At 35.4% G+C, this 17801-nt stretch overlaps 1 protein-coding gene across 1 annotated transcript in view; it reads left to right on the plus strand.

Annotated features, from left to right (window-relative positions):
* The window catches only part of grik2 (glutamate receptor, ionotropic, kainate 2), a 245140-nt gene that overhangs the window by 216016 nt on the left and 11323 nt on the right, over positions 1 to 17801 (plus strand). Inside the window, exon 15 of the mRNA XM_048152799.1 lies at positions 289 to 514. Within this exon, the coding sequence (XP_048008756.1) occupies positions 289 to 514 (226 nt within the window). The remainder of the gene's footprint in view (positions 1 to 288; positions 515 to 17801) is intronic.

Raw genomic sequence — 17801 nt, forward strand, 5'->3', positions numbered from 1 at the left:
TTCGATTTCTTAAGTACACACGTAAAAGATTTTACATTTTTAAAGTTGGCATTGTTTTGATATTGTGTTGTTTCAGTGTCTATCCAAACCAAAGATAATACTGGAGTTTGCAATACTACTATTATTATTATAATTGTTATTGTTGTTGTTGTTTCAAGCTCAAATATTGTCTACTGTCTATTGTATAAATGGGCAAATGTAATGTTAAAACAGAGAGAAAGCACATTGTATTTGTCAAAAAGCATTTATTTATTAAAAGTCTGATTATGAATTTGACTTCTCTTCCAGAAAACAAAGATCTCCACGTATGACAAGATGTGGGAGTTCATGAGCAGTCGAAGACATTCGGTCATGGTGAAGAGCATCGAGGAGGGAATTGAACGCGTTCTCACCTCAGATTACGCCTTCCTCATGGAGTCCACCACCATCGAATTCGTCACCCAGCGCAACTGCAACCTCACACAGATCGGAGGCCTCATAGACTCCAAGGCCTACGGGGTTGGCACCCCAATGGGTAAGGCGGTGTGCAATATTCCTTTTATTTGAATAATTTATCACATTTACTTAACTAATACTACTCTTTTGTGTCAGTTTTAAAGCTGTTTCATGGTGCTTATATCACTCTGCATGCATAAAATAATTTCAATTGAAGTCAGATTTTACTTCTTTTATTATTTGTCTTTTATTCTTTTTTATCTTTTCTATCTTTTATTATTTTGAAGTATTTTTTTGTCTTATAATGCAACTGCGCTATATTCTATTGTCAATCAATATCTCAAACAATGATTGAATCGATGCTGCAGATACTGACATCACTGCCCTATAATCAATAATCAGTCACAGCCATTTGCTCAGAGCTGAACACATTTGCATAATCAAATCAAACCATTTCTTTTTTGCCAGAATACTTATTCTCAGCAGCATTACCTAAGTCATACACCTCAACAAAAACATGAATCATTGACCAGCCTGATTGAAATGAGAGACACAGTCGTTTATCAACACATCTCTGCCATGCAGAAGTGTATTCTCCTCGAAGTGTGTTTCTCTCAGACTGCAGCGTCGACTCAAATCTTCATTTCATTTTGATTAATGACTGTCTGGCTCTGTCGGTGAAGGTGAAGCGGTTGAGGTTAGCGTCTCTGAACGCCGCTCAGCGGCTCAGTGAATGTGCAGAAACGCGGACCCCGAGGCAAACGTGCATGAAATAGACGAATGGATGAGATAAATAAATGAAAAGAGAAACTGTGAGGCGTTTCCCCTCCTGTGCATAAGATTATCAGTCTCAGTAGCAGATTGTCTTAATCCTGTTATACATGCGGCTGCGGGCTGTGTCAGCAGCAGAAATGTAGAAAAAAACAGTCCTCACAGTAAGACTTGAGTCTAAAAACATGCAGAATTGTACATGATACTGCTGTAAGACATCTTAAAACACTTTCCTTATCACATGTTTATAGAAAAGAGATTTAAGGTTTCTATGATTTTCTTCACATTCCTTTAGAGCAAGTGGTGTACAAATAGGTATCCATATTTGGAGAAATATATATATTTATTACTTTGTGTGTGAGAGAGAAAGCCGAAGCTTGTGGTTGTAGAATAACTTGGACCTCAAAGCTACATACGCAACAAATGTCCTCAGCATGTGATCGTATCGGGTATAAAACAGCATGAACCATTACATGCAGAACTGCTTTGAAAGACTAAAATAACCAAGAATGGAAAAGGCACCTAATGTGAGGATCAAAGGCCTTTTGGCCACCTCTGAAGCCAGACTCCTCTACCTCCGGCACCACGTCAATCAGCCAAATTAATGAAAACCACTTGCTTCATTTCACTCATTCAGTGTGCTGTGTATGAACTGATGTATTGTGTTTAGTATGCTGTGGCCTTGTGTGTCTGATATTAGTTCAAGACCGCATCAAAACTAAGACCAGATTCAAAGATCCATTTTACTGCCAGGGCAATGTTTCATATTTAATCAATAAATACAATTAGAATAATAAGACACTATATAGAGCTGTTGCCAATCAAATGAAATCAGGGCGGTGTTTGCGTATGGCCATACCCTGGCATTGGGACCAAACAGCTCATGATGCTGCTCGTTAGTTCTGTTGTTGTTAAGTCTTTTCATGTCTGTGCATCACGATTGCATTCTTTTAGTATGGCGGATTTTTGTCCATATTTTGTTATGATTACTTGGAATGTCGTTGTTGTTTGGTCAAAAGGAATCATGCCATACCCTAGATTTTTGTGAAGCGCCACCACTGAATGCAATCACTGCACTCTAAAAAATGCTGGGTTAAAAACAACCCAAGTTGGGTTGAAAATGGACAAACCCAGCAATAGGGTTGTTTTAACCCAGCGGTAGGGTTAAATGTTTGCCCAACCTGCTGGGTAGTTTTATTTAACTCAACTAATGTTTAAAAATTACTGTATTGCTTAATTAAAATTAACCCAAAGTATGTTGGAAATGAACATTTATTAATGTTCAATGAATAATTATTAAACAATAAACATTTATTAAATTTCTTATTAATACATTTATATTAATAAACTATTAAACTATTAAATTTATATTAATAAAATATTAAAGCTTATTAATAAACATTCACCTTTTGTCTATTATTGTTGTCCTCTAATTGCATCTGGTTTTTAATTTCCCAACAATTTTGGGTTCATTTTAATCCAGCCATATAGCAAAACATTTTAAACAATAGTTGGTTTAAATAAAACTACCCAGCAGGTTGATCAAACATTTAACCCAACCGCTGGGTTAAAACAACCCAATCGCTGGGTTTGTCCATTTTCAACCCAACTTGGGTTGTTTTTAACCCAGCATTTTTTAGAGTGTAGCAACAATATTTTGAATATAGAAATATGATCGACAAATAAAATGATATTTTTTAAATATAAAACTAAAACTGTCAGTAGGTGGCAGCAAATCACTTAATGAGAGAGTCACTGAATCATTTTTTCAACCAATTCTTTTGAAGCAGCTGATTCATTCAGTAATGAATCACTGCTGTGTGTTACTCAGGAACATACAAAACTTCTGTTGTGGATTTTTTAGAGCTATTTTCTTGGCTGAAATAAAGCAAAAATGTGTTTAAAACTGTGTCTAAAACGTAAGTCAGTTAGTCTTTATTGAAGGTTTGTATAAAATCAATATCACATTTGCAATTGTGCACATATTCGTGAAAACAGCTCTCTTGGTCTTGTGATATTGCTTAACTATATCATATGTTATATACAGTATATATATATATATATATATATATATATATATAAACAAGATGTTTTACATCCAATCACATTAATGATGTTATACATATTATTATCTATTTACGAACATATCATAAAATATACTTTAACTCCTATTGCGTTGGGTTCAATTTGCAAACTACCTTAAACACTGGTTAAATTATTTATTTCTTCATGAAATTGCGTGACTGTTTCTCATTTAGGGTCATGAATGCACATGCAAAGTTTCAACACATAGATGTGTTTTGGAAAGGCTTTACAAATTTTGGATGCATTGATTGTGTTAGGGGTCAAATGAACCCCAATTGGTTTCCTTCCAATTTGCCCACAGTCAAAAAAATGTTTTTCATTTTCAAAAAAATGAAATGAAATGAAAAATTTTTTTTTTTTTTTTTGAGAATCTATGAAATGTAAGACTTGAAGTTTACTCGAAACTGAAGACTTTTTGAATGAGGAGAATTGCTGAGTTTAAATAAATATGCAATATGCAATTTTAACCTGAGTACCCAGATTTTTATTATAACAGGAGTGTTAAAATATATTATTGTTGTAATTTGCATACCATAAATCTGATGGTTAAGTGAAACAGTTATAAAAAGTGCAGGAAGATGATTAAATGAAATGAGAAGGATTACACCATGTCCTAACCAGGAGCGACACACAAAGTTTCCAGAGACAAGTAATTTGACAACACAACATGACAAGAGTACCACTAGGTGAGTTGACCCAAAAATGTATATTTTGTCATCTTGTACTCACTCGTGAACTGTCTCTGTATTATTTTGGCTCTTGATCTTAGACAGAATGTTGAAGCTTGTTTGAAACAACAAAACTGGATAGTGATTTTTACTGCAAAGCTTAGAAACAAAAATCGGAAAAAGATCAATATGTAAGCACCATAAATGTAGTCCATGACTTAGATGATATATACTTGTCTAAGAAAAATAGCAGCATTTACAATGTCCACTGATAATATTCCCCTCTTTTGTAATGTTCACATTTCATGTGCGGTTGTCTTTTGTAGCAGTAGCAACAGTCTGGAAACACTGATCAGTAAAAATTCCAGGGACAACTGAGAAGTTCTCTACATTACGATTGATAAAAACTACATGTGCCGTTATCAAGTCATTAGACCGGGAGGAAGTAAATGTCCAATGAGAAAATTACTGAGCCAGTATTGCAGGGAATGTCAATACCGAGATGGTGAGAAATATACTGATTAAAAGAAGGACAGCTGCATTTCTTAAAAGGGGAGCTGACTATTGATCCTCAGCCAGGATCAGTGATCTTGGGTCACATTCTACCGAATAATTGAACTTTTTAAACATTGGTATAAAGTCTGATTCATTTTGCAGTACATTCTTACCAAGAACTGCCCATTTAGGAATAGACTGTGTGACTGGCAAGTGAACTGATCATCTAAAGTCAGTTTTGTTTTCTGTGCGGCTTAAAGGGATAGTTCATCCAAAAATAAAAATTCTGTCATCAGTTACTCGCGTAATTGTCGTTTAAAATCTATTAGAGTTTTGTTTATCTCCGAAACACAAATGAAGATATTCTTAATGAAACCTGAGAGATTTCTGTCATGATTTTTGCATGTCATTTCAGGGTGTTCGCAGTGGGCTGTTTACATTAATCTCGCGTCATAAACACTATCCGAGCCTAGGTGCAAGCGTATTTAACCACTTACATGACTCAGCCGAATGCACAATTACTCTCCAGCGCTCTTCTTCGTGAGCAGTTAAAAACTAGAGCGCCATCTGCTGTTAAAACTAAGCTCAGAATCAATTTAAAAGAGAACATATCAGAATCGATTCAGATTCATTATCGCAAGTCGAGAATCCAACATGTTCTCCAACCAATACGCCCATATAGGTCATTTGTCACATCCCTGAAATACGACCCATAGGAGCGTTTACTAAAGTTGCGCCCCTATTGACAACAGGACACTTTCATTTCAATGCATTGTTCCCTTTTATCTGCGTCATATTTCAGGTTTTGTGTTGCTCAAATGGCAGAGCATTGCAATTTACAACAATATGTAATCATGTGATCATGCGATCATGGGTTCGATATTATTCATGGGTTATTAATTAATTAAGAATCTTTATATTGTCATTGTATGCATACAGCAGTACACAACAACGAAATTAAACTACCAACTCTAAAAGACGTGTAAAACAATAGCAATAAATAACTAGTAAAAATAATAACAACAGACAGTATAAATTAAGCAGTATAAACAGTAGTGCAACCACAATGTACTGCCACATAAAATGAGGTAGTGCAGAGATACTTTAGACAACATCAATATTGCACATATATTCATAATTATGACATTCAAAAATATACTTTTACAATTATGAACATGAGTATAATTACATAAGCATTAATACCACAGCAGTAGATTTAAAAAAGTCTTTGGCAATAATCACTGCATTCACTCTTATGTGTCCTAATATATATGTAAGTAAACAGTACACATTATCATGTGCAAATGGTTATTTACAATGTGAGTGTCAAATTTGATTTAGAGTAGCCACGGCTCTGGGAAAAAAAAACAAAACTGTTTTTATACCTGCTTGTGCGTGAGTAAATGGCTTTATAACGCCTATCTGATGGGAACAGTTCAAAGGAATGGTGACCTGGGTGTGTGGAGTCTTTACAGATACTTATTGCCTTTGAGACATCTTGTACTGTATATATCCTCCAGCGCTGGTAAACAAGTCCCAGTGATCCTTTGTGCACTGGAAACGACACATTGAAGTGCCCTTCTGTCTGCTGCAGTACAGGTATGATATCATGTAGAGATGCAGTATGTAATGATGCTCTCTATGGAGCAGTGGTAAAAGGTTACCAGCAATTCTTGTCGTAGACCAGCCTTTTCTAATGTCCTCAAGAAAAACAACTGTTGCTGTGCTTTTTTTTTTTTACTTGAGCGGTGGTATTTATGGTCCAGGTAAGGTCCACTGTAATATGGGCTCCAAGGAAATGGATACTGGGCACCCTCTCCACCCTCCCTCCACTGATGAAGACCGGAGCATAATCCCCGTCCTGGGATCTCCTAAAATCAATAACAAGCTCCTTTGTCTTCCCAATGTTCAACAATAAATTATTCTCCAAACACCAATCCGCCAATTTCTGCACCTCTGCTCTATGAGCTGATTCGCCATTATTTGTGATCAACTCCACTACAGTTGTATCATTTGCAACCTTTACTATAGTATAGTAAATAGAGTATAGTATAGAGTGAGTACAGAATGGGGCTAAGCACACACCCCTGCGGTGTGCCAGTGCTCAGAGTGATAGTGGAGGATGTATAAGGGCCCAGTCTCACTGCCTGGGTCCGTAAGAAAATCTTGAATCCAGTTTTGCAGAGCAGTGGGCTCAGGCCTAGCTGAAGTTTTTTAGTCAGTTTGCAAGGAATAACAGTATTAAAAGCAGAACTATCGTCCATAAACAGCATCCTGACATACGTATTGGGTCTCTCCAGATGATTCAGAGCAGTCTGGAGGGCCAGCGCAATCGCGTCTTCAGTTCGGTCTATATGCAAATTGATATGGATCAAGTGAGGCTGGTATGGAGTCTTTAATGTGCGAAAGTAGAAGTCTCTCAAAACATTTCATCACTAGTGGAGTGAGGGCCACTGGTCGCTAGTCGTTAAGAGAGGTGATGTTCTCTAAAGTGCACTGTTAATCTCTAAGGGCAGGTTTAGGAGTGGGGTGGGTGTAGTCGTTAAAGTTTTGCTAAATGGAAATATGACAAATGGTGTAAAAAGTCCACACATTGCATTTAAAGGTGCCCTAGAACTTCTTTTTAAAAGATGTAATATAAGTCTAAGGTGTCCCCTGAATGTGTCTGTGAAGTTTCAGCTCAAAATACCCCATAGATTTTTTTTTTTTAATTCATTTTTTAACTGCCTATTTTGGGGCATCATTAACTATGCACCGATATATAGGTTGCGGCCCCTTTAATTCTCGTGCTCCCCCTCCCTCAAGCTCGCGCTTGCCTTGTACAGCATAAACACAGTTCACACAGCTAATATAACCCTCAAAATGGATCTTTACAAGATGTTCGTCATACATGCTGCATGCATACGTCGGATCATGTGAGTATAGTATTTATTTGGATGTTTACATTTGATTCTGAATGAGTTTAAGGCTATGCTGCATGGCTAAAGCTAACATCACACACTGTTGGAGAGATTTATAAAGAATGAAGTTGTGTTTATGAATTATACAGACTACAAGTGTTTAAAAATGAAAATAACGACGGCTCTTGTCTCTGTGAATACAGTAAGAAACAATGGTAACTTTAACTACATTTAACAGTACATTAGCAACATGCTAATGAAACATTTAGAAAGACAATTCACAAAAAATATCATGGATCATGTCAGTTATTATTGCTCCATCTGCCATTTTTCGCTGTTGTTCTTGCTTGCTTACCTAGTCTGATGATTCAGCTGTGCACAGATCCAGACTTCAATACTGGCTGCCCTTGACTAATGCCTTGAACATGAGCTGGCATATGCAAATATTGGGGGCGTACATATTAATGATTAATGAGTTTGAAACTCAGTGTATGTCTTTTCCATGTACTGAACTCTTGTTATTCAACTATGCCAATATAAATTCAATATTTAATTCTAGGGCACCTTTAAATGAACATGCATTTGATTATAAAGACAGTTTCATGACGACAGATGTAACACAACACATTATGTGTATGCCAGCTAGAGGGCGCATGACTTTAAAACGTAAATATTGGTCATAATAAGGTGCTTGAAAAAACGACCTATAGGTTTTTTTTTTTTTTTTTTTGGAGGACAGTCTGCGAGAATCGATGTATTATCCCAGCCCAAGAGGATACCACATCCAATTTCAATTATAGGCTTATTAAATACCCATTAAACACTTTATTCCCACTATATTGGGCACTTTATTTTCACTTTTTGAATATTGTCTTAATTTTTATCTCTCTAAGATGATATGCGATAAGAAAAGGAAGAAGAATGAGTTCGGCAAAAGGCAGGTTCGAACTCAGTTCGGTCGTGCCAAAATCTGCTAACAAATAGGTCTATTTTGTACATGTTTGTCTTGCTCAATCAGACATTAGCAGGTGGAGTTAGTGTAAATATCCACAGCCAGCAAGGTGGGCTCTTTCCACTTGGTGTAAAAAGGAACTCCTTTAGAAAATGGATAGGGTGAATATTCATTTCATGCCAACTTTAACACCACACAACCTTCACAAGACTTTGTTTCTGAGTAAACTGGTGCACCCCGACTCCCAGAGGTTTTAAAGAAGCCAGCCAATCTTTCTGTGAGCAGTGTGCATGAGACGGTCAGCCTGATGCATTGTTTATATGATAAGAAGTGCTATGCAAATAAATATGACTCGCTTGACTTGAGCAGACTGTGCCATGCCATCAGAGACTGAGTGTACCAAATAATTTACCTTGTAGCTGTTTGAAAAGGGGGCAGATGTTGAAACCGAATCTCTGCCACATGTGAGGCAAGGTGCTCATGAGTTTGAATTTGGATAGCCTCATTTCCTAGTCCTGTTCCTCCTCTCTATCTTGTTGCTTCCTGTCCTTACTCTCTATTACGCCTTTCAGTAATAAAACTGGCAGATCGAGGCTGTAAACAGGTGAATTCTGAATATTCATGCAGGTGTTCTGACACTTTTGCGCTATAAACCGTACAATCATAAATTGCTCATGTGTCAGGGTCCAAACAGTCCAGAATATCTTAATCCATTCGTGGTTTGTGGGTCTGTGTGTTGGTTTAAAATGCTATCTAGGCTTTTCCACATGGACAGCGAAAGCCAGCTATCAAGTGCCGCGTCTCACAGACGTTAATGCTTTGTCACTCAGCAGGTTAAAATCTGTCAGGTATGCTGTCTAACAGACAACCCAGTCAGGGTGTTTTTTGCTTGTCAGTTGTGTGTCATGGGATTGCATTGTGTGGAGCAAGTGCAGGGCACATGGAAAAGGATGTTTAGCATCATCACTCCCCTGTGTGCCAGTCCCAGACAGCTCAGCACAGGCCATTTCCATTGCTAATCCTACCCTTTTGGAATCAGTTAACATGGGCAGGGTGCATACAGACGTGCGTTTAGCATATATCTCACTGTCGGCAGGATGCATTAATGTTGAAACTGTAATGGTGAGAGATGCCTGAGTCCTTCTGGCAAGCGTTCCTGAGCTGGAACAGACAGGGTCAGTGTTCAGACCATCTGCGTTTTGGTTTGTTGGATAATTAGATGTTTAAACGAGAATATGTTAATGCTTGGCACAATTGAATATCTGATTCTGTACGGAGGCAGGTGAAAGCAAAAAGCAAGTGAAATGTTATTGGGTTTCGAGTCCAGAATAATGAGCCATTGTGGCTTTAAAGTGAACATGAAGACCTCAAAACAGTGTGCCAGTGGTGTTTTAGGAAGGCAGGAGCCCCTTAAAATCCAAATTCACATTCAGCTCTTCCTATTTTTGGGTATATATCAGTACCTATTACAGAAATAATATACTTAAAAGGGGTGGTTGATTATGATTTCACTTCTTTTTTAACTTTAGTTAGTATGTAATGTTGCTGTTTGATCATAAACAACATCTGCAAAGTTACGACGCTCAAAGTTCAATGCAAAGGGAGATATTTTCTTTTAAAGAAATCACTTTTTAAGGACTACAACAAACAGCTGCTATGGACTACAATGAGCTTCTCAGGTTGGTGACATCACTAACCCTAAAATTTACATAAACCCCGCCCCCGAGAACACACAACAAAGGGGGCGGGGCCATGTTGGGCTGCTTTAGAGAAGAGGAAGAGTTGTTGTAGTAGAGTGTTGTTGACATGCCGCCATTTTACACCGGACTGCTTCACAAATGAGGGTCAATTCAACACAAAAGATGAACATGACGGCACATGCTAGTGGATGAGTTGAATCAACTCCACAGTCATAACATAAATTTACATAAATTTACATGACATAAATTTATCCACTAACCATTCAGAAACGTCCAGTTTCATTCTAAAAGTTGTAACTTCTTCCTGAGTCTCTCCATCAGTGTCGACTCCGGTTTGAACAATGTAAGGCTGAACACCGTTACTGACAATCCTCATTTTGGCTGCGTGAGATTCTCCAGCTTTGTTGTTGTTGAGCTGTTAAAGCTCCACCCTCTTCTGGAAAGGGGGCCGGGAGCAGCAGCTCATTTGCATTTAAAGGGACACACACAAAAACGGTGTGTTTTTGCTCACATCCAAATAGGAGCAAATTTGACAAGCTATAATAAATTATCTGTGGGGTATTTTGAGCTGAAACTTCACAGACACATTCTGGAGACTATATTACATCTTGTGAAAGGGCCATTATAGGTCCCCTTTAAATGAATATATTTAAGTGCAAACTGAATGTAATGTTTTCAGACTCTTAATTACATGTTAATTCCGATTAAATGAAAAAAGTTTAATAGTTTAAATGTGTTAAATGTAGTTAGTTGAACTTCAGAGTGCTTTTTTGATTTACTAGGACTTCAGTACATTTTTATATGTACATTTTGTCTTTGAAATACGGTTAAAGTGTACTGCTGAATGTACTGACAAACATTTATGGTTAACTAAAATATACTTTAATGTAATTTCTATTGAAACTCATATGTCATGAATTTAAATATATTTGCAGTTACACATTTGTAATGACGATATTGCATTGTATTTAGTGTACACATTACAGTTTATAATCTCAAATTATACTTTACCACATGCAATCATATTGTTGAAATCTGCTTTAAAGTAAAACTTTTAATTCGACAATTACAAAATGCACAAAGTGTATATAAGTGTGTTAAACAGAGTGGCCTTTTATTTTATTTCATTAATATTATATAATCTGCAAATACAGTTACTATAATTTTAAGATTTGAACTACACTGCAGGTGTATGTTCACTACAAGTGAGTGCACTTAATTTTCACGAGGGCAGTGAAACCACAAGTAATGACTTTTTCCAAATCGGTTTCCCAGATGCTACCTCCCATCCTCTATTGTTCAAAACAAGTCTTCCTGCCACAATCTCACACCATTGATTCAGCCAGTGAATGCACTACAGAAACCAAATTGTTTTCTAGAAGTTAGCATGCAAATAGCATAACTTAAATGACTTTGCAATGTAATCTGAGATAGTAGTGACTAAAAGTATATTATAATCGAAACACTTTGCCTCGAGCTCCTTTTTTTCACTTGTGACTTCATTGTCTTGCTAAATGTGAGTAGCACTTGCGGTTTATATCAGTGTTTCGGGGCAGTGCCACTTACCTCTTGAGGATTGTAGAAATAGAAAGCCCCCCAGTCAGCTTTCAGCCTGTGGACGGCCTTGTCCCTGGAGGCATCATTAAGAAGAGTCATGTACAATGCCATGTCATCAAACATCTGTCAGGAGTTTACTTGTGCAAGAGGAGCTACTAGTATCCGATGCATTTATTTAAGCTATCTTCTGTTCTTACTTACTAAAGGTACCTCATCCATTTGCCATATGTTGGCGTGTATTTGAAGAACCTTGCTGTTCTGTGCAGTACGGTGTATCAAGGATGCATTGTGTTACTTGTCTCTAATGTTGCAAAATAAGGATTTTGATATGTCTGTATTCAGGCTTTTTATTATATCATTCCACCCTTTTGTTTCAGTGAAAGAGTACTGCATATCAATTAGGTGAATCTCAAGAAAGCGGTCTTTTTTATTATTTTTTTATTTTTAAGTTTAATTTATTTGTTACAGGGGCAATGCACATTAATAAATATGGCTGTAAATGTGCCAGAATTAGCCAAAAAGGCTTATCTTTCATCTGTAGACCCCTGGCAGAATGTTAAAAAGTCACCCTAAAAACAAAAAAAAGCATCTTATATAAATAAACACACACATGTATGCACGCACACACACACAAAAATGCAAGTATGACACATGGAAATCATACTAAAATACAATAATAGTAAATTATCTAAAACAAAACATTGTGCTACATGGTCAAGAACATATTCTAGTCATGTTTCACACCCAAATCATATTAAAAACACAATCAGCATATATATATATATATATATATATATATATATATATATATATATATATATATATATATATATATATATATGTGATGTGATATATATGATGTTCGCAATTTTAAGTAAGCATAACTATTAAGTTTTGAGTTTGTAGTACTCATGCATGTTAATTACTCTTAACTTCAAGTACTGAGTAAGCTAACTCATACGTTTAATAGCAATTAACACAAAACCTTTTGTTAATTAACTTTCATTTTGAGTTCTTGCAAATCAAATGAGTTATTTACTTCACTGTAAACCCTAATAATAAAAAAAAATAAAAAAAAAAAAAAAAAACTTGCTAATTTGCTAACATGTTAATAATAGCATGGCATAACACTTACTGAATGAGTACAGCAACTTAATACATGCAACCTACTGTAACGCAGAGTTGAAATTTTGTTGCCCAGAAAAACAAATGTGTCGAGAATGTGTAGAGCTCGAGGAAATGATGCACGTGAGGCAAGAGCTGGTGTATTTTCCCCGGGTTTAATAAAATGACTTAGACATCATCACACTCGTCCGCATACATGGTGATGAGTGAGCAAAAAAAGGATACAAAATAAACATTCAACTTAGGTCACAAATAGAAAAAGGAAAATAAAAGGGAAAGAGTACAAAGTCGATAGAGCGGTTATCTCTTCTCCTGCTCACCGAAACTGTCCAAAAACCCACATTAACAGAAACTCTTTTAAAATAGTATAACAAAACATTAATCACTACTAAATCTCCCTTGCCATTAATCTTGGACAAAAAAAGAAAAAAAAAAAACATTATATAACACTTAATTGTAGCATTTACTCTTATTATCCTTTCGAGTGCCATGGGCAAAGCATGCTGGGAAATAGAAATCCCAGCCCAGTTTCAGTTAAACTTAAGTTAGTCTAAATTAAAAGAAATGAGTTCATACAACTCAAAATGATGAAATAGTTCCGTTTACTTGAAATATGTCAGTGCTGTGAACTCAAAAGAAAAAGAAAGTTCAAACTGCTCAAAACAGTTAATTAAACTGAACTACTTTATTCAATTCAAGTTTGTCCTACTCAAACCAATTAAGTATTTTGAGAGTTAGGGTTTACAGTGTAGTTAAAAGACCTTAAAATAAAGTGTTACGCTTTTTTAAAAGTATTTCATGTAATGGGAAAAAGATGCAAATGCTGGAAAAAAAAAATTGATGGAGCAAATTGGATCTAGTCCATGGATATACAATGCATGTATTGTAATATACTGTATGTAAAAATGATAGTCACCAAAACCATCCAAATGACTGCACTACTAGCATACAATTCCCTCTCTAAGTGCTAACAGTGAGCATGAAAGAAATAGGAGTTTGATATCAGCAAATAAAGCGCACTTTGTGCTTCACATACTTGTGTGGTGCATTTGAGCAAAAGAACAGTTGAGTTCTCAATTATCCAGGCAATAATACAGTCCTTATTATAGAGAGTTAACTACAGCAGTACCACTATTACAACATGAAAGGTTCAGCGTGATTCGTAAGTGCTCTTGTTCTACCTCATATTTCAGATGAAATGAGAAATGAGGTTTTGATCTGTGCTGAACGAAGGGAATGCGACCTGTTTACCTCTTTTTGCGACGGAGGTGAAATGGCTGATAGGAATCAGGGAGAGTTATTGAAGCCCACAAGGAGGCCCGGAAGGAAACATTACATCAAATTAGGAATAGCAACTAGTTTTAATTAGACAGAAAATAAATAGATAAAAGTGGGAAATGCCAGTCCCTCGAATGTAATTGGGTTTTATTGGTGTGTTATCAATGGCACCCTGGGAGCTGTGTTTCAACAAACAGCATTAGGGTTTTATAGCTCGCACTGCATTAGCGTCTGTATTTCTCACCTTTGTACTGCTCGTATGACTGTGAGAAACATTATCTTGCACCACTGAAGTGACAAACTTCATGTTTCCTTTTCAACATCTCAGCTTTTCTCAAAGTCTAGTAGCAATGAATGAGAAATATTTATGCATCAGCTTGTCTGAATGTGTATTGCTATGTATTTCTCAATACAGCATGAGGTATACTTTATACAATATTAATTTCAATGATATTTCATTATTTCTTTTTTTTTGCATAACATTGCTGAAATTGAGTCTTTTATGCAAGTTTTTTTTTTTTTTTTTTTTTTTTTTTTTTGTAGTAGTTTACATTCACCATGAATGTTAAGCTCTAAATGAAGTAGGCCACACTGCTGGTACGCTGTATTCAAGGTCTTCTGAAGCCATGCATTTCAACAACAGACTGAAATTTAATTTGTGATTCACTTATAATCTTCCCCTCCAGTGAGCTGTTAACTAGAGAACCCCTGTTACCGGATCATTGAGGCAGTGATTTTCATCAAAGTCTTTCAGTTTGTTTTTGAAAAGAACAACTGATTCTTTGGGAGGGGAAAAAAATGTTTAATGATCTTATTTCTCAGCAAAGTAGTCTTTGCAAAATAAACAAACAACTTTTGGTCACACTTTATATTAGATGGCCTTAACTCTTTCCCCTCTGTTGATGAGTTTTTCCATCATTTATGACACAACGCTTCCCCTCCATTGACGACTTTTTCCAGAAATCCGTGGATCACTGTTAGAAATTAGGGGCACTGTTACACATATTCTGAAAGAGTACAGCATCTCTGGATCCAAAAACAAGCTAAAAAGAATATCTGCCTGAACCAGAAGGAATGGATAAAAGTTGCTTATGCACAAGTAAGCTAATGTGATCATCAAATGTTCAACAGCATATAAATTAAAACTGCCCAACGTTACGGAGTTGACCCTTTTCACAGACTGTGAGGATGCATGTTGTTATCAACATCGCAAATCTGGTAAAGTTTGTCCTATTTTCATTTTTTCAAAATGTAATGCATACTTATAACGCTTTATATAGTGTTATATTACCTTGTCAGAGGTTTAGAAGTTTACCCATCTATTGACGACTTCCGATTCTGAGAACCCCGGAAATGTGAAAAGGCTCCATGAAATGTCGAATCCACAAAGAGGAAACGACTGAGAAGCTTTGGGGGTGTTGATGGACTCAATCTATTCCATATGTGTTTTGATCATCGTTCTGAATACGGACAAAGTCTTTGAAAAAAAAAAAAAAAAACATTTCTCAGCTTTTTGTTCGAAATGTTGTTTGTTATGAAATTTACCCGCAATAAAGTGTTGAGTAAACAAGAAAGAATGAAGCTAGAATAAAATTGGTTTGTTTGTTTGTTCATGAAGCAGAGGCTCTGTCCTTTTGATAAATTCACTGTTTACATATTCATACAGCACAATATTCTGGGTGCCTTGAATATGATCAAAAATTCTGGAATACATAAAAATAAAACTACTTAACCATTTGATGCAATATACTTATTATATCCCTTTCATGCATGAATTATGACAACCTCAGTCAGGATTTTTCCCCTATGTGTTTTTATTGCTCTTAGGGCATGAAAAACAAGATTTGAACATGATTTTTTTACACACATTTTTCAAAAAGATTTTCAGATGTCCACTTAAGTGGATGGTTTGTGTTTTTGGTTTTAACTGAAGAGATACTGTATTAAACATAAAACAGTAATACTGTGTGTATTTAACAACCAATGAATAAAATGATATAAAATCATATGAAAACTATAAAATACATACAAAAATTAATACAGTTTGAATTATTGCAAACACAATTGAGGTTGTTGGTTATTAGCTAATAATTCTGATTATGTTCAAAATGGACAAATTTCTACTGTTGCTCTCCTCTCTGAGTAAACCTCAGACTGAAATCTACATTGATCTATTGATGTTTTTAGACTGTGGAAAAATGAGTAATGAGTAAAGCATTAACGTAACATGCATTATATAATTCTGTAATCAGATGACAACGTGCATTACGTAATCAGATAATAAGTAACGTGCATTACGTAATCAGATTATAAATAACGTGCATTACGTAATCAGATTACAAGTAACATGCATTACGTAATCAGATTACAAGTACCGTGCATTATGTAATCAGATTACAAGTAAAGGAGGGTGCACACTGTGCGATTTTGGCCACGATTTCGTAGTCTAAGACAAATTTTGAGAATCCTAAAAGATTCATATAATCTTAAGAAAAAATCTGTAGTCTTTGATTGCTAGTTTGACATGTTCACCGACAGCCAATTAATAACCATTGCAATCAAATTTTTCCTCTGACGAAATTCTGGCAGTGTGAGAAGATTTGACGCACAGTCCTGCAGTGTGACTTCTCCTACGACCCATCTAACGTGCATTACATAATCAGATTACAAGTAACATGCATTACGTAATCAGATTACAAATTCTGTGCAATATGTAATCTGATTATTTTTGATCAAACAAGTAACACATTACAAGTAACATGCATTATATAATCATATTACAAGTAACGTGCATTACGTAATCAGATTACAAGTAATGTGCATTATGGAATCAGATTACAAGTAACGTTCATTACATAATCAGATTACTTTTTTGATGTACTGAGTAAAGCATTGCAAGTAACGCATTATGTAATCAGATTACTTTTTATGTAACGAGTAAAGTAACACATTACAAGTAACGTATTATGTAATCTGATTATTTTTGATCGAACAAGTAACACATTACAAGTAACATGCATTATGTAATCATATTACAAGTAACGTGCATTACGTAATCAGATTACTTTTTTGATGTACTGAGTAAAGCATTACAAGTAACGCATTATGTAATCAGATTACTTTTGATGTAACAAGTAAAGTAACACATTACAAGTAACATGTATTATGTAATCAGATAACTTTTGATGTAACTAGTAAAGTAACACATTACAAGTAACATGCATTGCGTAATCAAATTACAAGTAACGTGCATTTTATGTAATAAGATTACAAGCAACGTGCATTATGGAATCAGATTACAAGTAACGTTCATTACATAATCAGATTACTTTTTTGATGTACTGAGTAACGCATTACAAGTAACGCATTATGTAATCAGATTACTTTTAATGTAATGAGTAAAGTAACACATTACAAGTAACGTGTATTATGTAATCAGATAACTTTTGATCTAATAAGTAACACATTACAAGTAACATGCATTAAGTAATCAGATTACAAGTAATGTGCATTATGGAATTAGATTACAAGTAACGTTCATTACATAATCAGATTACTTTTTGATGTACTGAGTAAAGCATTACAAGTAACGCATTATGTAATCAGATTACTTTTGATGTAACTAGTAAAGTAACACATTACAAGTAACATGCATAACGTAATCAAATTACAAGTAACGTGCATTATGTAATCAAATTACAAGTAACGTGCATTTTATGTAATAAGATTACAAGCAACGTGCATTATGGAATCAGATTACAAGTAACGTTCATTACATAATCAGATTACTTTTTTGATGTACTGAGTAAAGCATTAAAAGTAACGCATTATGTAA

Source organism: Megalobrama amblycephala, linkage group LG13 (genome assembly GCF_018812025.1).
Source record: "Megalobrama amblycephala isolate DHTTF-2021 linkage group LG13, ASM1881202v1, whole genome shotgun sequence".
Lineage (NCBI taxonomy): Eukaryota > Metazoa > Chordata > Actinopteri > Cypriniformes > Xenocyprididae > Megalobrama > Megalobrama amblycephala.